At 49.6% G+C, this 23,915-nt stretch overlaps 1 protein-coding gene and 2 pseudogenes across 5 annotated transcripts; 1 reads left to right on the forward strand and 2 right to left on the reverse strand.

Moving 5' to 3' along the window:
* Positions 1-909: 909 nt before the first annotated feature.
* Positions 910-2,657, reverse strand: LOC308565589 (macrophage-expressed gene 1 protein-like; annotated as a pseudogene). Its single transcript has 2 exons — positions 1,559-2,657; positions 910-1,461 (listed from the first exon to the last, which is right to left on the reverse strand). The product of its transcript is annotated as a macrophage-expressed gene 1 protein-like (transcript).
* A 6,246-nt stretch (positions 2,658-8,903) lies between these two features.
* LOC308565745 (glycine N-acyltransferase-like protein) lies at positions 8,904-23,561 on the reverse strand. Of its 3 annotated transcripts, none has more exons than XM_081155333.1 (7): positions 23,410-23,561; positions 19,254-19,349; positions 18,345-18,452; positions 16,757-16,861; positions 15,870-15,996; positions 14,377-14,548; positions 8,904-12,275 (listed from the first exon to the last, which is right to left on the reverse strand). In XM_081155333.1, the coding sequence occupies exons 2-7, from the start codon at positions 19,329-19,331 to the stop codon at positions 11,873-11,875; spliced, it is 993 nt and encodes a 330-aa protein (XP_081011459.1). In that variant the 5' UTR covers positions 19,332-19,349; positions 23,410-23,561; the 3' UTR covers positions 8,904-11,872. The 3 variants fall into 3 exon arrangements, with proteins under 3 accessions (XP_081011459.1, XP_081011461.1, XP_081011460.1); XM_081155335.1 differs by having other exon boundaries at positions 18,211-18,452; positions 23,410-23,535; XM_081155334.1 differs by lacking the exon at positions 16,757-16,861 and having other exon boundaries at positions 23,410-23,535.
* LOC308565590 (large ribosomal subunit protein eL6 pseudogene) lies at positions 19,943-20,580 on the forward strand (annotated as a pseudogene). The gene has a single exon. The product of its transcript is annotated as a large ribosomal subunit protein eL6 pseudogene (transcript).
* Positions 23,562-23,915: the final 354 nt, after the last annotated feature.

The following is a 23,915-nucleotide window of genomic DNA, read 5'->3' on the forward strand; positions in this document are numbered from 1 at the left end:
TGCCATTTTTGTGTAAGTCAAAAATTATTAGATTCTGGGCAGTTTTTATACGATCAACTTAATGTATCACTAAAACAAAAATTCACAAAATAATTCTTAGACTTATTTTATGCAATGCACCATATTTTCTTTGTCATCTCATGATCCACAAGTAAGTCAGACCCTATTTGAAAAAACAACCACCACCAAAAAAACCTCTCTGACTTAGATCCAGCCCAAGAGAGAACTTTTGGGGTCCAATGCAATGATTCTGGGAAAACAGATTGATAAAATAAATTTTATAACAATTACAAAAAAATTCTGTCTTCAAAACTACATCGTATCTCTTACATGTTCTGTCTTCCCTGTTGATTCCCCCCTGCCAGAGACCACCAGGAAGACATCTGTATTTGAACAAAGGCAAGTTTATTGGCTCCTTGCAACAAGGGAGGCAGCAGAACCCCGAAACTCACCGTGGGGAACGGCGGGCTCCTCGCAGGGGGTGCCCGGGGAAGGGATTCTCGCAGGACTGAGCCTGTGCCGGCGACGTGGAGGGGGGCTTGAGGAAGCACAGTTCAGTCCTACGTTGGTGCTTCAGAAAGCGGGCCGATTCCATAGTATCTTACCATTCAGGCGGCGGAGGAACAGGATGGGCTAAGGCTTTAACTGGTAGCCAGGCGCAGTCCTGCTTGGTTAGTTACCTGCCCATTCGGACAGAGCTGGGGTCTGCAGAGGTTTCAGGGGCCCCGGGGGCGCTCTGCTCCTGGCTCAGGATGCTCCCCTGCATTTTCCTGTAGCCCCCTTTCTTGTAGTGTCTGAAGCCATAGGCGACCCCAGAGCAACAGCCAGCAGAGCCACTGTGGAGCCCAGGGCCCCAGGCAGCCTGGCTCCTGCGGTGGCGGGCAGGGCGGGCCGCGCCCCGGGAGTCCGTCAGGACGAGGAGCCGCGGGGAGAGCTGCTGCTGCTGCGGGGCGGGGCGGGGCGGGGCGGAAACGGGGCAGCCGCCGAGCCGCGCGCTCCCGGTCCAGGAGGGCCCCGGCCCGGGGGCGGCGGAGGATCTGGCAGCCGTGGCCGATGTAGGCCTGGCGCTGGCTGGACCCGGCCGGGCACTGCCTGGGGTGCCCTGGTAGAACCCCCCTGCAGGAGCCCGGGGCCCTGGCCCTCCGTGAGGCCGGCCAAGGGGCTGCCCGCCTGGCAGCTGAAGAAGCCCCCAAAGGGCACGGCGCGCGCCGCCCCCCGCTCCGGGTCCCCGCTGACGCGCACCCTGAGGTCCCCGAAGAGAGTCGGGGGTAGAAGTGGGGGGGCAGGTGCGGGCCCGGGTGAGCAGGCTGGGCGGTCGGGCCGTCGAGCCTCCGAAGAGGAAGCCGGCGGGGCCGGGCGGCCGGGGCGGGCGCACGCGGGCTGGCAGCGGGCGAGGAGCGGCGGGCAGCGCGGGCACCGCGGCCGGCACGCGGGGCGCTCGGGCTCCACGCCTTCAGCCGGCTGCGCAGGCGCGGGCCGCGTGGCCGGCGGCAGGACGCGGCGCCCGTGGGCGGGTTGCGCGTGCGGGCGGCCCGGCGGAGCGCGCCCGCGTCCTCGCCCGACGGCGGCTCGCGCTCCCGGAAGACGCCGCCGGAGCTGCAGTCGGCGCGGCGGCGCCCGCGCCCGAGCCGCGGTCCACGTCGGCCTGCGGGCTGAAGGCGGGCGCCCCGCGCGCGGGCAGCCGGGTGCGCGTCCGGCGCGTGGTGGCGGCGGGCGGCGCGGGCAGCTCGGGCAGCGCCTCGGGCTCCAGCGGCGCGGGCGGGGGCACGCCCGACCTGCTGATGGCCGCCGGCCGGCCGCCGATGCCCTCCCGCCACTCCTGCAGGGTGGTGCCCGGGTAGAAGGGCGCCCCGCCGTGGCCGCGCGTCTTGGAGGCCGCCGTGTTCTGCAGGTAGACCTGGATGAGCCGGCTCTTCTCCTGCCAGGAGGCCACGGCCCCGACGCTGACCTTGTGGAAGAACAAGGCGCAGGCGGCCAGGGTGGCGCTGCCCCTCTGCCCGGCCTCGTGGCTCACCCGCTCGCGCTCCGCCTGGTCCTCGGGCCGCAGCGCGGCCCCGGCCACCGCGTGCGTCAGGACGCGCGTGCCGCACCTGAGCACCAGCGCCTCCGCCAGGCGCTCGGCCTCGCGTCTGGCTGCTCGCCAGGCGGTCGCTGAGGGTCAGCGGGTCCCGCAGGAAGGCGGCTGGAAGCCGGCGGCCTCCTGCGCCTGCGCCCTGGCGTGGCCGTCTCGTGCTCCAGGCTGTACTTCCTGACCTTCTGGAAGTCGGTGGAGAACTTGCCGTTCAGGACCGGGAGGAAGGAGAGCTCGGCGTTGATGGAGGCCGCCCGGGCGTCGGTGTAGCCGAGCCAGTCGTCGATGAGCTGGGCGCGGGTGTCCCCCACGCTCTCCCGCAGCGGCACCGCGTGCGCCTGGTCCGGCTCCAGGGACTCGCCGTCCGCGGTCGTGCGGCACTGGGAGCAGCTGCGCCTGAGCACCAGCCCCCGCTCCACGTTGCGCAGGTTGTCCTAGCCGCCCCGGCAGCGCTCCCAGCAGCGGGCCGCGCAGCCCTGGGTGCCCCGCGCCCCGCGCAGAGCAGGGCCAGCAGGGCCGCCAGGCGCAGGCCCGCGGCCGGGGGACAGCGTCGCCCTGGCAGCCCGCCGCCCCTCGGCGCCTCCATGGGGGGGAGTCTGGCAGGGGAGGGCCTGGCCTGGGAGCTGAAATAGGCGCAGCCCCGGACAGTGACTCAGTCCGACTCAGGCCCCTCCCCATGGAGCAGTCCCTCCCCCAGGCGCCTCTCCGCAAAGTCTCCAGGTAGGAATGCCTAGCGCATCCTTATGGGAAGCCCCGAGGGGGTGCAACCCAGCAGATTCCAGGCTTTGGGCTGGGGGTGTGTGAGAGATGAACTAGGCTGGAGAAGAGCTCCCTGCCACCCGAGGGGCCTGAGGATTCATCTATATGAAGAAAATCAAACCTTATCTATTGAACGCCTGATATTTAGTCATCGCCGGCCCCTGGCCCCAGATGTAGGTAGGGTGCTGATGCTGCTGTTTGGTCAGGCACAGGTTGGGCAAGGAAGTGGCCTAGGGACACAGCCGGGGCCTCTCCCCGGCGGCCAACCAGCCTGTGGGCACGGAGGCTGGGAAGCCACAGGCCACATCCACTCCAGGGCTGATTTCCTGGAATACCAGCAGATTGTCAGAAGGGAGCCCCTTCCCGGACTGGGCCAGGATCCGGGCAACTCTAAGCCAGGAGGGGTGACTGTGCCAATGTTCCAGAGCCCTGGGTGTGGGCAGAACAGAGCTTCCGAAGTGGGCCTTCGCATACCCCACACACAGACCCGGGCCCAAGGTTTTCCTCCTCCCTTTCCATCCATTTGGAGCCCTCTAGCGGCCCCCTGCCCCCGAGATTAGCAGCTGCTCAAAAGGAGACCACCGGCTGGGTGCTTTCTAATCTTATTTTAACCTCTCAGCAGCCTCCTACCGCACATCAGGAAACTGAGGCCCAGGGAGTCAGGTGAAGTGCCCAGGGTCAAAGTCAGGTACACGATGGAGCTGGCACTTGACTCCAGGTTCATCTGAGCCAGAGAAGAGTTTCCACCCACTGATCTGAGCCGGGTGCCTCTCCTTCCGGGTCAGGGCCAGGGCCTTGATTTCTGTCCCTCCTGGGGTCTTTGCAGTCAGAGGAGGCTACTGGAAAGGGCACCTGGGCTCACTTAACCCAGCGGTATCGGCCTGGGTTAGACCTGGTGCAGCAGTGAGCTCCGAGCAGAAGTCTTTTGTACCCAGCATGCATGAGGGAGGGGTGGCGCCCTCCGGAAAAGCAGGGGCTGGCCTTGACCTCTGGAGATCTGAGTAGGAGCCTGGGCTCTCTCATTTCTCCAGCTGAGTCCTCTCACTTGTGTGGCCTTCTCCCGAGTCCCGCTTCCCTCTCCTGTTACGAGATGAGAACAATACAGACCTGTCCAGGCCTGAGCTGTTGGATGCAAAATGCCCAGGAGGGCGCCTGGCACCAACTAGGATGCTCATGCAGCAAAGTGGGGTGACTCGTCCGAGGCCTGGATTTGCACCCAGGCCCGTCTGAATCCAAAGCTTCGTGCTCTTCCTACCACCAGGGTCCCAATCTCTATTTTTAGTCTTTTAGTATAAAGTGTGATTTATTTATCATAAGGCAATTTGGGGTGGATGATTTGCTAGAAAGAAGACTGTTTTCTGGGGAAGCAGTAAAGCTTATCTCCCCCCTCTTGGTGTATCTTCCTAGGACACGGACAAGTATGCATTCTGTTTTCCTACATCCTGCTTAGTCGCTAGGCTTGTGCCTTAGGAACAAACACTTCCTATGTCATTATAAATTCAAAGGAGGCTGGAAATCCATCAGGTGTGGCAGGGCAGGTTTGTGGGCGTTTTATAGCAGTGGACACAAGGGAAGATAAATATGCTTGGACCGAGCGGTGGCTGAGCACTTGTTGACCGAGGTCAGATGCCAGCAGGGCGAGGGCAAGGAAAACTCTGGGAGGATGTTTGGCTACCAGCCCTGGGTAGCATTTGCTGAGGCCCGGGAGTAGGATGTGCCCAGGCTCACATCCCCCAATTGTTCTGAGGCAGCGTAAGGAACACACAGGCAGGGCAGCCTTGAGTCAGGTGCCAAGGCCTCATGTGACCTCAGAGAAGTGTGACTTCCTGCAAAACAGGAACCAGTAAGACTTTTCAAGTTGTTAACTTAAAAAAATTACAGCAAATGCTTGTTATGGAAATGAAAAGAGGGTTAGATAAAGTGGAAAGACCTTTCTCCCCCAGGTCGGCTCCCAGAGACAGCCTCTGTGCATACCTTGGCGACCTGCTTCCGTGAGTGCACCCAGGCTCAGAGGAACTGTTTTCTTTTACAAAAATGGTAGCAGGCCATGGACACTTTTTTACCCTCCGAGAAGCTGATTTACATAGAAGGTGATGTGCACAAGGTCGCACAGAGACAGATGGTAGCAGGACCGGATCTGAGTCCCTGCCTCTTGACTCTCCCAGGCTCAGACCACATCCCACCCTCAGGCTGTGCACATTCCAACCGAAAACCCTTAGTGGACACACACACAGTTACCCTGGCCCACAGGCAGGGAAACGGCACGAACATTTAATACCCTGCAAGTCACAGGCCAGCCAATCAGAACTGACACTGGCTGCAAATGGCCTCCAGGAGGTTACTAAATATTGCTAAATAATGCTAAAGGTATGCTAAATATTGGCCCTGCATGTAAGGGTCTCGTTTCATACCCTCCGGGTCTCTCAATGCATAACTGGGGAGGGAATTCATAAATGAATGAATGAATGAATGAATGATGCAAAGTGATCTTAATATCACAAAGGAAGAAACTTCTTTTGGTGGGACCAACATTATTAACTGCAGCATTATCTGTTCGCTTATTTTTATAATAGGGACAAAGGAGGAGCCATCAAGCTGCCTGAAAAAATTAGGCTGCTTGTGAAAAGGGAAGACGCAGTGATGAGAAAGGAAAGAAGCAGAGAGGGAGAGTTAGCGGGTTTGGCAGAACTGGTTTGGGGAGGTACCTTTGCACTTAGTAGTTCTGTGCCCTTGGATGAGAAACTTAATCTCTGTGAACGTTTTTGTAAACATCTGTGAATGTGAGGGGAAGGAGAGGAGCAAAGAGTACTTTTAACCAAGATTATATCTATAAGGGATCAGGTGGGCTGAGAGGACTGGGGGCCTTTTAGTCTGCTGGGCTGACAGTTCAAGTCAGGGGCAGCCCAGGGGCCCTAACTTTCAGATGCGGGCCTTATGGCTTTTCTCACTCTGAATGCAAGTTGATGGGGATTCTGAGTTAAACTTCGAAATCACCCCTCTTCCTTCTGCGTGCAGCCCCACAGCCACCCTGCCATGTGCACCCAAGAGTCACGGACCAAGGCACCTGTAGGCTCAAAGAAGTTTCCAGTTCCCACCCCCCCTCCTTCCAAAGGCACCCGGGAATCCCTGCTTCCTGCAGCCTCCCTGCCTTTCCCGTGATGTGTTTCCCCAAGGATTCTCCTGGGTCTGCCTTACCTGGCCATGGAGACACGTATTCTTCACCACGTAGCTTGGAGAAGACCCAGGACCATCAAAGAGCTGAGGAAAAGAGAAGAGAGAAGCCTTGCCCAGCATCACGCACGGAATTAACCCATGTCCCCAAAACTCACCGTATAAACCACCATTCTCTCTTGTTTGGATGATTGCTGGGGTCCCCGCTCAGGTGTCCTTGTCTCCCAGAGCACAGTTGGGATCCAGGCAGACACGCAGATGAAAAACCTGCAGTGGTTCACTGCTTTGTAGGGGACAAAAAATAGATCCCCTCTATCCTTCTGTGTTTTTCACTGAGATCTCCTGTAACAAAAGACAGATGAACCAGAGAAAAACAGGAGCTATAACAGGTAAAAATGGGAGATACCCAGGGAAAAATGAGTAACTCAGAGAGGTGGCTTTAGAATTTAGCCTTAAGTACCATGTTACTATGGAAGGGCATGGGGGGGGGGGCGGGGGGTGTAGGCCTCATAATGGAGAGGAAGTGATTTTTAGGGACGATGAATGGGCCCTGAGAAGAATAGATCGGAGGAATGACTGTTTGTGACAGTTTATCCGGTTGTGGTGCTGAGTTCTAGTCTTTTCTCCTGTGTTGAGAATCAATCTTCTCTGGCTGATGAAACTCCCAGGGAGGGAACTTATGACAGTTGAACTCCTTTCAGAGGGTCTGTCTTTAGGCAGATAAGGGAAGTTGAGAGAAAACTTTTCCCTGCATTTGCTGTTCTTCTGATTCCTTTAGCTCAAAATAAGCAATATACCAAAGCAGCATATTTTGGGGTGGTGTGTGGACCCCACTATCCTTCAGCCTATAGAGTTGATTCCTAATAAAACCTGTTAGAACAGAGGTCCTCGGGTTTCATTGAATAAGAACTTTTGAAGATGAGTTCTGAGCATCTGTATTTTGACCAAGTTCTGAGAACCAAATCACCTACACTCTACAGAGCTTACTCTGGACATTGAGATGACGCTACTATTCCATTGTCTTCATTAGCACAGCTTCACTGTTCCAGGAGATTCTTGCCTAAACAAAATATCCATCAACTCTTCAACAAAAGCATCAATGGACAGTTTGTGCCTTAAGGTGATGGAAACCCTTTGCCTACCTTGCTTTGCTGTCGACCTTAGATAGTTGTGTTGTGATTTTTACACAGTCTTAATCAAGAACCTCCCCCCCTCCAGTGAGGGACCTGTCTGAAACCAAACATCCAGTTCTCAATAAATTCTAACCTTGCCTTTCCCCCTCCGAGACACTGCCAAGTCCCTGCTGAGATGGTGTCCTCTCTGTCTCATCAACAGGTTCTACTGATGACTTGTGGGGAGCTGGCATTCCACAGTCCCCAGGAGATTCTGTGGCTCAGTGAGACTGGACAACTACCCAATGAAATTGAATTCAGATTGCTAAGCCTGACATCCCAGGTCCCAGCCTTCTGGCTGTTGTCTCACTTTCAAACCAGTGGGTGCATTTACTCTTCAAACTGTACACTTTAGCCCGTTCTCTTGTATTTTTACCAAATTCATGCTTTTATTCAGGCTTTTCTCCCTCTCAGCCTTCTACACCTCAGCATCTTTTTTTTTTTGGTTTGGTTTTGTTAATTCTCACCTGACTAATATTTTTTTCCCATTGATTGTCAGAGAGAGTGGAAGGGAGGGAGGAAGGAGGAGAGAGAGAGAGAAACATTGACGTGAGAGAGACACATCGATTGGTTGCCTCCCGCACACGTCCAGACCAGGGCCAGGGATGGAACCTGCAACCCAGGTACATGACCTTAACCAGGAATGGAACCCGCGACCCTTCGGTGCACGGGCAGGCATTCTATCCATTGAGCCACACTGGCCAAGGCTCAGCGCCTTTTTCTTACCCATTGCTGTAACCAATCTCCAAGGATGGTCCCCAGTTAACCACCCCTCCAAGGATTCCTGCCCCTGTGAAGTCCCATCCCACAGCGACTCAGGCCTGGCCCCGTGGCTCACTTTAACCAATTCCATGTGGCAGATGTGAAGCTGTGACAGTTCGGAGCCTACGTCTTGCACTTCTGAGAGCCCCGAGCTGAGCAGATATCTGCTGGGGAGGCCACGTGGGAAGGGAGACACCGTGTCCTGGCCTAGCCCAGCCTTCATGCCATCTTTACGTAGGAAATGTGAGTGAGCCTCCCTAGGCATCCGGCCCAGCTGAGCTTCCTCCTGGCCAGCATCCCATGGGCCTGTCAAACAACAGGATAGTGAGGGATTAAACATTGTTCGTAGCCACTAAGTTCCGTGGTGGCTTGTTCTCTGGCACAGACAACCAAATACCTCAAAAGCTACCCGTTTATGAAGCTTTTTTACACATTACCCCACTCAACACCCTTCCCCTCCCCTCCCCACAGCTGGAAGCAGAAACCACCCAGTTCCTTGCCGAAATCAAACAGGAGACATCCAGCTTCTTACCACCCTTCTCTGGCGTCCTGGAGAGTATTCCAGGACTTCTCCCTTTTCTAGGGCCAACCGGCCTCTTTAGGCGTGACGAGAAATATAGGAAAAAATACTTTCCACCAAGGGTCAGAAGAATTTGTGATATAGAGTCCACCCATCCCCCATTAGATCAAGCGCATCGCCTGTAGAGAGAAAAGCGCTATCCCTGGAGGAAATCATTGCTTTTAATCCTTTAAGTCACCGGGTTATGGTTTATCCTGCGGAAGCTGCAACATGGTTGAGGGGATGTGGAGGTGGACCCACAGGGGCAAGTATAAAGGGGAAAAGCAAAGGAGGGGCGGTTTCCTACCTTCTTGCTTTATGGTGCAGACTTTTAACTGCGTTCTTACCCCAGAAGGATACTTTCTGCCGGTTTGAAAACAAAGCGACGCTATAACCGATGGCTCTCCCTAGTGGTCATCAGTAGGCTTTATTTTTATTTTTATTTTTGTGTGTGCCCCTGACAAGGTTTATTAAAAGTGCCCTTTGTAACATTTCTTACTGCACATGATTATGGTAGCAAATACACTTTTCACCCCTCATTTACAAACTGTATATATAGCAATTCATTTGAGGGTATAAGTATATAAATATCCTGCAATTTACAGACACTAAAGGGTTTCTGACCAATGAAGTCGTGATATAGCCAAAAGTAAAGAATACCAAACATTAAGTTACCCCCAACACACACCAATACTCTAGCAAGTTCTTCAAACAGGTAGAAGCTTCAGCAAAAGCCCTCTTACGGACGGAGCCCGAGGGCTCCTCTCGCGTTGGCCTCGGCTACCAGCAGAGGGCAGTGCAGGCCGCGGCGTCGCCTGCCCCAGCTGCCTTCCCTCCAGGCAGGCTTTTTGTTCTGCTCCGTTTGTTTCTTTGTTGTTGTTTTACATACAACACTTCCGTCCTTTGATTATTTATTAAAATCCACAAGAAAAGTGAAAGGGATGTAGATGAGACTGTTTGTAACCTCTCCTGTTGAGTTATTACAGCCTTTAACCTGTAAATCCCATGGACGCTCATTGCAGCGTTCTTTCTCTTTAATGAAAAATTGGGGTAAAAATTCTTATATGGCTAATAATTAGGAATTGGTTAAATTACATCTGCATGGTGCAAATTTATGCCGACATTAAGACAATCTTTCCTACTGCCCAGTTACTTCTTTGAACAGGATGCTAAGGAGAGAACAAGCCTGGCCGAGTTTATGTTACTTCGATAAAAGGCCTCATTGCCCCTTTCCCAGCTCCCCAAGGGCTGCTTCCCCGAGCACGCTTTCCTGAGGGCGTCCTGCTTTCCAGCAGATTACATCCACCTGCCTTTAGCCTGTCTCGCAGCAGACTTGCCAGCAGACTAGATCTTAATCATTTCCACCACAGAAAGAAGCAGAAATTTTGTCACGAGATCGAGCTGCTAGCTAAGTCTACAACGGCAATCCTATTTCAATATGTAAATGGATCACGTGATCCACGTAACATGTGATCCACGTAACAATTTATACAACGTTCTGTGGCAAATATATTTCTATTTAAAAAAGAAAAGTAACATTCACTCCAGCCCCCTCTTGGTTGGTTATAGTGTTAACAAAACAAAACAGAAGCAAACTCATAGATACGGAGAACAAGCTGATGGGTGTCGGAGGAGAAGGGGTGAGAGGATGGGCGTAAAAGGGAAGGGGGCCACAAAGTACAAACTGCCAGTTACAAAGTAATTCCCAGGGATGGAATGTCCAGCACAGGGAATAGAGTCGATAATATTGCATGTGAAGCATGTGCCAGATGGGTACTAGACGTAGCAGGTGATCACTTTGGAAAGCATATAAATGTTTAATCACTATGCTGTACACCTGAAACTAATATAATATAGTATGGCAACTATAATTTAAAAATAAAAAATATAAACGATGAAAATATTTAAAGAGAGGCTGCCAACCCTGGAAAGATTTTCAGAGAGCTCTGCATATTGAAACTTCTACTACCAGTCTTGCAGAACCCAGAGTTCTGGTTTATCGAATACTTTCCCCCCCTGTAACTGGGGACAGCCTCCACGCTATCATCTGTGACGTGACGCTTGTTTTGAGCTTACCTAACTTAATACAGGCACAAGCAGTTTGCACCCAGCCGGAGGCTTCTGAGGTGTAAATTGTTCCTCCTACTGTTGCTGAGCTCAGAACCCGCCCCACGCCTGGGAATAAAAGCTCTGGACTTGGGTTTTGAAGCCCTGGCATTTGGCACTGGCTCTGCCGCTAACTTGGGGCAAGGACGATAATAGCCGATTTTGATTACAGAGTGCTTACCACAGGCCAGATGTAATAGTAAATGTCTTGTTTTTGTTCATTTTCTTTATTTAATGTTGGCGACACCAAGATACTATTATTTACCTATTTTAAAAATAAGAAAACTGGGGCACCAAGAACTCAAGTCAACTTGTTAAGGTCTCAGTTTATAAGTGAGTGGTAGAGCCTTGATTCAGACTTTAGGGGGCGCACTTGCACCCACTGTGCTGCCTGGAAGGCATGTCACAGACTCCTAAGCCTAGAACCTGAAGGAGATGCAAACGAAAAGCCATTGTTTCACCTCACCACATTTCCAACAAACAGGACACCTTGGAATGCATTCTTTCCATCAGCATTTCTCCCACAGCCTCCCCCTAGCTCTGATTATACTAGAAGTGGATGCGGGGGTAGAGTGATCATGAGGCGGGAGGCGAAGGGACCTGGATTTCCCAGCCACGTGAATGTAAGCACTTCCCGCCTCTAAGTCTCCGTTCTGTCAACTCTAAAATGGAAATAATAGTACCTGCCTCCTCAGCTACTCGTGAGGATTAAATGAGATATGTAAGCTCAATGCCTAGCAGCTGGCCTGGGAAGCACTTACCAAATCATCACAGTTGTTGCCAAGGCGGTAGCCTTCAAGGCCGTGCAGTTCCACGGGGTGAAACGGGCCACGATCCTGCACGGCCCCAGGCTGAGACTGAAAAGGGAACCACCGGGCCCTCCTCAGCCCCTTCAGCCCGGGAGCCGCCGCGGGCCTTCCCTGGCAGCACGGGCTGGGCCCATCTGTCACCCGGAGCAGGACGCCCTGCCTTCAAGGTCAGTGCCCTTCCGAGGCCAGCAGCTGTGCAAAAGCTGTTTGAAAGAAGGTAGGCTGAACGGAACTGAGTCCCTCAGAAAGGCGTGGGCACGATGCTGGAGGGGCTCCAGGAGACAGCGATCATTTTCGAACTGGGCGTTTTAGGAAAGGCTCTGGGATAGAAGCTTTGGAGAGCGGCGGCGTTTCCCCAGAGCTCAGGGACCGCTGATGACAATGTGCTCTTTCCCTGCATCCCCCCCATTTCCTCCTGCTACGTAACCGGTCCCCCCAGCAGGGCCTTGTGGCCAGGGCTGCTTCACAGAGGCACACAATGCCACTGGTTCCAGTCACAGGGCATGGGGACACTCTGGATTCTGGGGCCCAGTCTTTGCATGCTCTGGTTGGCTTTAGCCACATGGGAGTACATGGGGAAGCCGAGTTTCTCCAGGGCCTGGATCTGGGCCCAGATGACATGAAAGACGAGATGGTTTCCTCGGTACTCAGGCACGGTGGCTGCCATCCGCAGCTCTCCAGTCTGGTCCATCAGGGTCCAGGACACAGGGGTCCCCTCGGGCCCCAGCAGACAGAAGGTGGGGAAGGTCTGGATACAGCGCTCGATGAACCTCTGGCTCCTCTCGTTGCCGCCGAAATGCCAGAATTTATTCACCAGGGCCGCGTGGGTAACATCCAGGGAAGAGAGTTTAAACATCTCGTGGTCGCTATGGGGAATAAGGGAAAAGAACAGCCCATAATAACATACATACTGTGAGGTGTTGTATTTGTTTTCCCCAGAGAGTCCCGAGAGGCAGTTAGGGACATATTTAAGGGCTTGTGCTGAGCAGCCAGGCTGCTGGGTTCATCGACTGACTGCTTGTGTGATTTGGGTCTGATTGTGTGATTTGGACTTGATCTCTCACTTCCTTTATTTTGTCATCTAATAAATAGGGGTGATAACGACACCTCCCTCCTAGAATCATTGTGAGGCGTACATGAGCCCATGGCTGTTGGTGCTCAGAACCAGAAGCTGGCAGGTAGTAAACACCCCACAGAAATGAGCTGCAATTGTTTTATTTCGCCTTGGCCATCGCCCTTCAACCTAGATCGGGCAGGTGTTCCTACACTCATTTTACCCAGAAGGAAAAAGTTTCCAAGCAATTAAACAAGTGCCCCAGGCACAGGCTATCAGGCTGTACGTGAAATGCGGGTAGCAGAGGGCCCTTGGCCGCTGTGGGAAAGCTCAAGTGCAGAGGGGGCCGTGGTGTGGAGTGCAGGCGGCCCCCAGCACAGAACACTGGAGTCTGAAGGCTTCTGCTGTGGGGTCAGGGGCCTCCGAGGGGTCCTGGGAGAGCCCACAGTGGAGACCTAGAAGGTGGACACTCAAGCCCCAGTTATGCCTTGAGCTTCCGCCCGACCTGAACCAGCCATTTCTTCATCTGAGCCTGTTTTCTGGCAGGAAAGGGGGATAATATCTTCTCCCTTGTCTATCTCATGGGATGGGATTATCCAATGGGATTATAGAATTGGAGGTGTATCTTTCAGGTGTAACGTGTGATGGAATCTGACCAAAGCTTTTCCATGAATCTTAACACACAGAGGGCCATGGGATTGGACATCCTCAGGCCAAATCTCTGCCACAGTTTTAAATTCTGTGTTCGACTAGGCATCAATGGGAGAAAATATGTAATGCGTTGAAATTCTCTTTATTGGAAATCATTTGTTCTGAGAAGCAAATTCACTCAACACACCTTTCTGCAGCACCTGCTGTATACCAGGCCCTGCGAGGCTCTATCGTTGAACAAGCAGAGAAAGCGGCTGCTCTGCGGGGGAAGGGGCTGCGATACTGTTGGGGGAATTCAAACATCAAATGAGTCTGTGAGTGAACTAAGTTGGCTAACTCCAGACAATCGTACGTGCTATAAAGAACCCAGAACTGGGTCATGTGTGGAAAATAACAGGGAAGAGACTTCAGGTGGGCGGGGCAGCCGGGACCCTGTGGTGAGGTGTCATTTGAAAAGTCCTGAGTAACAAAAGAAGTCATGTGAGTAAGGAATGGGGGGGGGTGGGGGGAGACATTTTAGGCAGAGGGAAGAGCTGATCCAAAGGACCTGAGCTGGGGATGATCAGCAGTGGGAAGAAAACCAGCGGTGTTGGGGAGCAAGCAAGAGAGATGCGGTCTGAAAGGTAGGTGGATGCTGGCTCTTGTAGGGCCGTGGGGGAGTTCAGAATTCTTCCAAGGTGAGGCAAGAAGCACTAGAGTCTTTTAAGAGGAGAGGGACATGTTCTAAAAATAAGATTACTCTGGCTGCTCTGCAGAAAATGGGTCATTAGGAGCCCACACAAAAACTGGAGAAGTTGGGAGTTAGAGTGTGCTGAATGGTGTGTGCCCTCAAAAGATATTCTCATCTGGAACCCAAAAAGGTGACCTTATTTCCAAATGGGCCTTTGCAGATGTAAGTAAATTAAGGAGATCAACGTGAAACCATCCTGAACCTTAAATGCAACGATAATCCTTATAATGGACAGAAGGGCAGCCACGCACGGAGAAGGCCATACGAGCACAAAATCAGAGACTTGAGTGATGAAGCCACAAGCCAAGGAATGCTCAGAGCCCCAGAAGCTGGAAGAGACAGGGAAGGATTCTCTCCTAGAGGCTTGGAAGGGAAGGCCGGCTTGCCGACACCTTGACTTCAGAGATAAATGTCTGTGGTCTTAAGCCGCCCGTTGGAGGTGATTTTTCACAGCAGCCCGAAAACTAGCGCCCGGGCTCCCGCGGCAGTGAGAGGCCCGAGTGGCGCAGCCGGCTGCTGTGGCCGCACTTACATGGAACGGCCCGGGCCACCGCCGGGCGGGGACTTCTGTGCATCCAGCAGGGAAGGGACCAGTTTCTTTGCTGTCTGAGACATCATATAGAGGTTGCATTGCGTTCGCTTGACCTGGCCCAGCTTAACAGCTACGAGATTTTCTATGACCTCGTGCAGGTTGGACTGTGAGCCTAGGTGGAGAAAACAAGGAATGAGTGAGACGGCACTGTTCCCTTTCGAAGACAGGAGCTGGGGGGCCTCAAAACCTGTGGTCAGTCATGACATGGCTTCTGTCGGATCATGGCTAAATCACTCCCACATTTTTTTAAATTTAAAACTGGGACAACACTGTGATTCTTGAGCACATCCCAGTACGGTCTGACTGTCAGAGGAGATGAGGTGTAGATGTGGTGACCAACATGTACTGAGCAAGTCAGCGCCCTCCCGGCAGCGGGCGGTGGTTACAGAGCTCGAGAGGCGAGCTCTTCCCTCACTGTCCTGACTTTCCCCCCGATATGATTCTGGGCTTGACCATGAAACTCGCCTTAGCCAGCGGGCCAATAGTAAAGGTAATTCAGTGAGAAGCTTGAAGAGGGATGGTGCACTGAGTCTTGCCCTCTCTTCCTTTTTATTTTTTTATTTTACTTTTCTTGCCTTCTCTTTCTGCTTTGGAAAACCCTGTGGCTTTTATACGTTGCCCAATCCACTTCCACCAGCTCAGTCGACAGCCAGCACAAGCAAAGCTAACAACACCCAGGCCCGAGGCGGTGGCCTAGTCCCACCAGCTCGTAGACAAACCCAGCGGACCGCAGGCACATGGGTGAGTCTAGGAGAGACGAGCTGAAGAGCCACCCAGCTGAGTACTGTCTAACGTGCTGTCCCACAAAATTGTGAGCTAATAAATCATGGTTGTTTTAAGTTATTGTTTTGGGATGGTTTGGAAACCAACGGATAAAACCAGACATGATGGGTGCTAAGCATTTCCCAGTCAAGGTCCCAATTAATCATTCAATGAATACTATTATAATCTTCATTTTTATCCATAAGGAAACTGACCCACAGAGAGGGTGTTACTTGCCCTAGATCACATAACTAATTATAGGCCCAACAAGGTCACAAACTTGGGTCGTTTGACTCCAGAGAGCATATTTTCAACCACTGGATTTCTCCTTTGTAAATATGACAGAAGGATAAAGCAGGTGAGGCAGAGGGGAAGCTCTGCTCCCATCCTCACGAGCCCGAACAGACCCTGGAAGATAAATCTGAGCCCTTAGCTAGTAAGAAATTACATTACTCGTGATTTCCTTTGCAAATGCCATGCATTGCAATTTTCAGGTTCTAGTTCACTGTGAAGGTGGTGGCAGCTGAGAGAGAGAATGGAGAGCGGGCCGAGTGCCTGGGGCTTGAAGTGGAGAGATACGAGGTGTAGGGGTGTTACTGAAAATGGAAAGCGACCCTCCGGGTGCAGGCATGGGAGATCCCAGCAACCGGCACGCATCCCAGTCCCCTTACTCTGGATCTGCAAATGTTGCTTCCAGTCGATGACTTCTGGTGAGCTAAGGAATTCCTGACAGTTCTTGGGGTCCCTGGAGTAGATTTGGTAGGTGTTGGTGTAGTGATCGCAGTCATCCGCCATCTCCTGTTTGGGTTGGGAAAAGTAGAATCGATATTTGTGTTTCATGATGGCCATTCCTTTTTCAGTGTTCCGTTATATACTATGATCTTTTTAAATACTAAAATGTGAGTTTTTGTTGGTGGTGTATTGCCTTTATTGAGGAATTATTTATATTAGGAGGTCAAGGGCTTCCTTATTCAACTAATAGTAAAAAATGTCCTGAACAAAACTATTCTTAGCTCAGCTATTGCTTTAAAATTTGAAAGAAAAATGACTCGTTTGGAATTTAACATTTCTTTCAAAAAGCACAGGACATTCAGACTTTTGGTAAAATATCTTTTGTACAGGTTCATTCTCTGGTAGTAAAAGTGTTAGCTCCAATGACTGCAGTAAAAAAAAAAAAAAAAAAAATCACAAAAACAAACCAGTGACAACAACAACAAAAACTCCCGAAGATACGTTGTGTTCCCTTCTTACAATTTTTAAAACAAATCAGAATAGGCAAGTGTTCACAATCTACCATGCTCTGCAAATTCTTAGGAACAGGCAAATGCAATGGTCAGATCTTTCTAAACATCACTAGTGATTTTCTAAATAAAGATGCAACATTTTAAAAAAAGTTATTGTTTTAACCTTTATAAAACCCAAGTAGAAAGTAAACTGACAAGCAAAATCTTTGGCCAAAAGAATAGATCTTGCTCTAGTCCAAAGACTTTGTAGAACATGTGGGCTGTGAACATGTCTTTATCAGCATTGACAGAGGTAACAGACTTAGAATACGCACCAGATGAAACCAGAGAAAAGTTATCAGATGAAGAAGTTCTGAGGATCTACTGTACAGCATGGTGACTGTAGTGAGTAATATTGTATTCTGTAGGCTTGGAAGCTGCTAAGAGAGAAAATCTGAAATATTTTCACCACAAAAAAGAAATGGGAACTGTGTGACAGGGTGGAGGTGTCAGCTCCAACTATGGCGGTGATCATTTTGCAGTATATGTGTATCCAATCTACACATTCTACATCTTCAACTCACTCAGTCTTATATGGGAATTATCTCTCATAAGCTGGAAAACCTTATTTTTAAAATTGTAGTTTTGAAAGTAGCTCAAATAACATTTCTCATTCAGGTTTCTATCAATAATTCAGTCTTTATTTTCAAATTATTTAATTTGGTGATTTTTTTTATCAATTTCACTGCTATACAAGTTATAACAAGTAATAATATTTTTAATATTTTAATATTAACAACTTTAGATATTTAGTTGATTTATTAAAATGTAAGTATACATTTTTGGTTTTGAGATATTTTAGCTATTTCGTTTCATTAACTGTTAAACGTTATCACAATACGTAACCAGCAACTCCAGCCATGTCATTTTGCTCTTCAATTTCCCTAATTCACTGTGTTGTTTTAGACCCTATGCCTCGCAATTGTTATTTTGTCTGCTTTGGATGAAGTCTGGCCCTGATCCTCTATAAAAAAGTCTTATTTATCTTTCACATGCAGTTTTGGTAAACTTTCCACGAGGAAGCATCTCTGACCCTTTCCCTGCAACCTCTACTACATATGGGATTTTTTTTTAAATGCCCTGTTTTAAGACTATACTTTCAGGGATCATTTCTATAGTTCGTTAAAACATGCGCAGTTTTATTGACTTTTCTGATGATGGTTGGTTCCGATACCCTGCAGCCTCTCAGTGGAAGGCAGGATCACAACGGGAGGTTGGCAGTTAGCACGGTGAGTTGGTGTGGTTCCAGGCTCGGTGTTTATAAAAGGTAGAAGAGGTAAAAATGGAGTTAGGGTTTGATCCATTACAATACAGATGTCTAGTCCGGGAAACGTTCCTCTAATATCTTTAACAAAAGATCAGCCTCTTGTCCGTGCCATCAACATAACCTTAAATCAGCACAGCCTTCCCTTGGGTGCCTCCCTTCCCACAAACCAGAGGCAAGAAATAACTAAGGGTGTTTGGTCCTCAGCATGACCAGGATGCTGTTTGGGGTCCTGTCTTGAAAACAAACTAAAGCAGTGAATGAGCATGAAAATGTACCATATATAGTTTTAATCAGCTCCTCCTGTGTTACTTTTTTTTGACTTTCATTTTTCAATGACAGTTGTCATTCAATATTATTTTGGATAGATTGAGGTGACGGCACAGTGGCCGGGCAATCATCATCTCACGCATTCTCCTGTTGCTGCACATTTGACACCAGACTGTCACTTATCTGTGGGCTTACCTGTGTTCTCCTGCAGGCTGTGGGCTTCTTGAGGGCGGGGACTGTCCCCATGTCTGCAGTTCATCGCCAGGTGCCTGACAAGCACTTAGCAAATACAAACACAGACGCGCGTTCATTCCACGCCGGGCGCCTACCTGCTCCTGAGGGCGGACAACCACCGTGTTGAAATCGGGCCACCTGTCCACCAGGGCCTTTAGCTTGAACGGGTTTCCCTGGTTCATGTGGAAAACGGTCCCATACACCTGCAGCATTCCAAGAAAATGGGAGGGTCAGCACCCAGGGGCTGCGAAAGCGGGTTTCCAGGTGTCGGCGTGGTAAAGACACGCAGGCGAGGATCCTTACAACAGCCTCATTAACTCTGTTCCATGTACTCACAACAGAAAACCCAGTTTCCCCCAGGGTTACTTCTATGAAATTATGGAATATTATAATTGCAAGGACTCTAATGACCATTTCTACAAACCAATTTTAAGTTCGAGTTTTTAGCCCTAATAAGTGATTCTTTTAAAAATATATTCACACTATAAAACATTCAGGCCAATTAAATTTATGAATAAAGATCATGAACTCTCCCATTATAGAATTTAATACACACTTAATGTAATAGATGTCAATTATACCTCGATTCACAAAAAGGCAAAAAAAATCTTTTAATAGATTTCCTTCTATTCATGTACACCCACCACAAATCCCACAAAATGGAACATTTTAGGAACATGTAATTTTGAAATGTTTTTATCCATTAAATAAATATAGTCTAATCATATTTCTTTTTCAATAAACAAATAATTTTAATGACTGTAGAGCATTCTGTGATATGGATGGACCAACCTTCATTTTTAATTTGTTCACACGAAATAGCAAAGATCCTACAAAGAGGTCCCAAACACACCTCCCTTGCAAAGAGGTGATGTGAACCGAATGAGACGTAGCCTGAGTGAATTCCCGCCACAAAACAGATGCTCTTAAAAGCTCCTTCTCCTTCCCGCTTCCATCACAGGAAGACGCGGCCCTTTGTTTCCCTGAGCCTGTCGCCCTCTCACCTTTAAGGACTCAGGGAGGCTCTTCCTCAAGGATGTTTGTAGCATCTGCAGCATCTGTGGGCCCTGCAAGTGGAGCATCGTGGCAGCTCTTTCAGGCTAGAGGAAGGATCAACAGACAGCCAGGAATGAGAAGATGCTGAAGGCACAGGAACTAGATCCACACCTTTACCTGAACCTTAGACGGTAACAGGTAGGATAAGCCTGCCCGCTTCTAAAGTAACTGCCTTGGGAGAGGGATTGAAAGTAGGGTCACTCTGGATTTCTAGTCTTACCATGAAATAAGGGCACCCCAGAAGTTCTGAGGGGACCACCACCAAGACACAAGAGTAGCAGGTTCTGTGCTAATGACCACCACTCTCTTCAGTGTCCTTTATTGGTGTCAACCTCCCTGAAGTCCTCACTAAGGCCAAACGAGGAGACTGGCAGAAGCACATGGTTCTTTTTCTGAAAAATTGCACTTCAGTTTCTTACACTACCCAGAATTTCTATTAAAGACACATTTGTTTTAACAAACATGTTCTTCAGTACTCTAGTGCATCTTTTGGGATTAGGTTACTGTCAATGATTAGCCACCACCAACAAGCTCTGTAAGCTTCAGAAAGTAACCCTCTTGGTATCATGGTTGCTCATTAATCTTAATAAAAACAGGCTCTACCTAGAAAATTATTGTCTCTTTCCTATCTTGCAAGATGGCAGGTAAAGAAGCTGAGAAACCGGATAGTAAGGAGAAGAAGCCTGAAGCCAAGAAGGCTGATGCTGGTGGCAAGCCTAAGAAGAGTCACCCCAAGGCCAGGGCGTGAAAGAAGAGGAAGCCCCACTGCGACCAAACCCTGTCCTGGTCGGAGGCACTGACCTATATTTGTCACAAGAGGAAGTAATCAGCGGCTAAATCCAGGATCGAAAAGTTTAAAACGGAGAAGTTCTTGCAACTGTCACAAAACCAGTTGGTGGCAACAAGAATAGTGGTACCAAAGTTGTCACACTTTGAAAAATGCCTAGATACTCTCCACCTGAAGATGTGCCTTGAAAGCTGCTGCGCCACAGCAAGAAGGCCTTCAGTGGGCATGTGAGGAAGCTGGGGACCAGAGTGGCTCCCGGGGCCCTTCTGATTGTCCTCACAGGGCGCCCCAGAGGCAAGAGGGCGGTTTTCCTAAAGCAGCTGAGCCGCGGCCTGCTGCCTGCGACTGGACCTCTGTCCCTTAATTCAGTTCCTCTGTGCAGAACACGCCAGAAATTCGTCATGGCCACCTCCACCAAGACTGACACCAGTGGTGTGACAACCCCGAACATCAGGCCGCTGCTCGCTTCAAGGAGCAGCAGCTGCTAAAGGCCAAAGCGGCCCCTCAGCCCAGGGCTGCCTCTGCTCTGTTTGCTCTCACCAGCGGGCTTGACCCTCACAAACGGGGGGTGCAAAAAACCTAATTGGACACTTTATCTGTTTAAAACAGTCATTGTGTGGGTTAAACGAGTTAATACGTATTAAATGCATATAAGAGCTTCTTGCATAGAATAATTCAAGAATGTTATTTTTACTATTGTTATTGTTAATATTATTAGTGGCAGCTAACCACATAGTCATTCAACCCAGCCCATTCGGTTGTCCTTTTATTTTGAAGAAATGGGGTGTAACTTGAATCTAGGTGACAATGTGAATGCTTTCAGTGTGAAGAGTGCCCTGAGAATAATACCAATATTTACATCAGAGTTTGTTTGTGAGGTTAAATGAGCTGATCCACTCACTGGCATCACGTGACTAAAAAAGCCCATAGAAAACTCTGAGTGCCCGGCACAGGACAGTATTTGTGTGTCATGATTATCAGCATTTCCTAAAGGAAGCAGAGAAAAGACTGATGTACTTCGCTGGTTAGTGCTGAGGCTCCCTGGCTTCCCAGACCTCTGGCTTCCTCCCCTCCCCTCCCCTCCCCTCCCCTCCCCTCCCCTCCCCTCCCCTCCCCTCCCCTCCCCTCCCCTCCCCTCCCCTCCCCTCCCCTCCCCTTCTCTTCCCCCCCCCCTCCCTCTCTCTCGTTTTTTTGTTTGAGAAACACATGTTCTTTGGAAATGATCAGCCACAGAGACTTGTAGAGATGGGACCCGTGATGTTTGTGTTCAGTGGGAAAACGTCTCTGGTTCCAAAGAGCTCGTTTACTTTTCAGCACCCGCTGTTTGAGCAGGTTTGCGGGGCTTTGCACAAGTGAACACTCTTGGCTCTTGCGTGTGCCTATGTCCCCAGTTGCTTGTCAGTCCTTTGGGGGAAAATAACAGCCACCTTATCCCCCCTAAGGCTACTCCTTAGTTTGGGGAGAGGAGAGTCTCTGCTGGCATCATTATGGTTTTTGTTGTGACTTTTAAAAACAGCTTTAATGCCGAGTAATCTAAATGGGCGTAATTAAAAGCATGCGGCGTGTACAAGCCCACAGACCTGACACACGTGTAAGCCCATGAAACAAACCATCGTCATACTTAAGAGAGAGAACATTTCCTTCATCCTGGCGCCTCTGGGCCTCGAAGCGGCTCTAACCCTGCGGGTGAGCTTTGGGCGTCACAGGGCCAAAGGCCACAGGGCGCTTCAGGCCCACTCAGCCCCTGACGACATGCTTTCAAAGGGCAGTTCAAACAAAGAGACTGGGTCGCAAGAGTGGTTTATAAAGCCACGTCAGCAAATAGGGGGCAATAAGGCACAGTCCCTGTCACTGGGAGAAGGGTACATAGATGACGGCCTGTTGGTGTATTGCACCTGCAAGGGCCATTAGCATAAGAACTAGGACACACACAGGGGACAGTGTTAAAGTAAAAGGAGAAACTGTAGAGCATGAAACAGTACAGCCCTCGACTTTAATATGTAAATCTGTGCTTACACGTATTAAACGGGCAACATATACACAAGCATTTTAAGAATATAGAAAGATAAATTTAGAAGGGAAAACAAAATACTAAAAACTATTTTTTTAAAAAGGAAAAATCCCACTATTCAGAAGTAACTACTATTTTTTTTTTAAATATCTTTATTGATTTCAGAGAGAGGAAAGGAGAGGGGGAGAGAGAGATAGAAACATCAATGTGAGAGAGTCATTGATCGAGCCCACAACCCGGGCATGTGCCCTGACCGGGAATCGAACCCCGATCGCCTGGGTCCTAGGTGGACGCTCAACCGCTGAGCCACGCCCGGCCAGGCAATAACTACTATTAACTTGAGAATATATATCCATTTGTTTTAATACATTATTTCATTTTTTACAAAATAGGGGCGTGTCATATATAAAGAATTTTGTAACTTGTTTTTAAATTTAAAATGGCATAATTCTTGTCATCAAATATTTTTAGAACATGCATGTTAATAAGCATGTACATATAACAGATTTATATTTCATTATTACATATAATATATAGTATATTTTATTATTCCGTTGCACACATGTACCACACATATTTTTAACCAGTTTCCTATTGTTGGGCATCAGGGTTGTTTACTGTTTTTCTCTATTGTTAATAATATTCGGTGGAAACATATTCTGTTAATATATACCCAAGTTTATTTTCTTAAGATAAAGTTTTTACAAGTGGAATTGCTAGATCGAAAGAAATGCCCATTTTTAAAGTTTAAAAAATATTCAAATATGTTAAACAAAATTTTAAAAGTTAAAAAACTATTTTATGGCTATGGCATTATCTATAAAAACCTTCCAATTAAGTTTCTTTTTCACATGACTTAAATGGACAGTAAACCTGGCCTGCCCTCTGGCCCGTGCCGTTCTGCACATTTCCCCTCGGGTTTTAACAGCGCGTCACCCTCCTGGCTGAGGTGCTAAACAAGCCTCACTCGGGTCAAGCACCCTTTCCTGCCCATGTCATCACCTCTTCCTTCGCCCACCAGCGTCCCACATCCCTTCAGATCAATTTATTTGTTCAGAACGAAGAACTGACTCATCCCTCCCAGGGATTTCTCCACAGTGCCTCTGCTGTGTACACAGTGCGTGCAGAAAGGCTGTCTCTCAGTTGGGATAGACCCCCTTTTCCAAATATCACCAAATAAGCTCAAGCACTTCCTAGCTAAAGCCGGCAAGGTCATTGATTTTCCCCACCAAGGTCATTTGCTGCAGGAGAGAAGGGAGCCGGCGGCTGCAAAGCACCGGTTCTCTCCAGGGAGATGAGTTCTCACCTGGGTGGGGAGCTCCGCACAGACCGGTCCTCAGGAACAAACGCGAAGCAGCAGGCTTTTCCAGAAGAGAAAATCCCTTTTATCCAGGCATGCACGGCTCAGACCTGCCATGTGTGTCTTGGTAAATTTTCTACAGAAATCATTAAGCTGACGCTCTTAATTCGGACCTTGGCCTTTTAAATGCTGGGGTGTGGGGGTGAGGGGTGGGGGGTGGGGAGCTTCCGTTAGCTGGTGTGGGATCCAGAGGCATTCAGTTCCTCCCTCTGGGTGGGAACCTTTGGAAAGCTGGTTCTTCAAGCCTGGGAGGCTGGTTGTGTCTCAGGGTTGGATCTATTTTCTAGTTGTGTGTCTTTGTCCAGTTATCTAGTCTTTGTGCTTCAGTTTTCTCACCTGCAGGTTGAGTGAATAATACTACTGGCTATTTCTGCTTTCTGGGTGTGGTTTCTTTGTAAGTTAAATGAGCTAACATCTGTGAAGTGCCTACAGAACTGTGACTTAAAATCTAT

Source organism: Miniopterus schreibersii, assembly GCF_964146895.1.
Source record: "Miniopterus schreibersii genome assembly, chromosome: 12".
Classification (NCBI taxonomy): domain Eukaryota; kingdom Metazoa; phylum Chordata; class Mammalia; order Chiroptera; family Miniopteridae; genus Miniopterus; species Miniopterus schreibersii.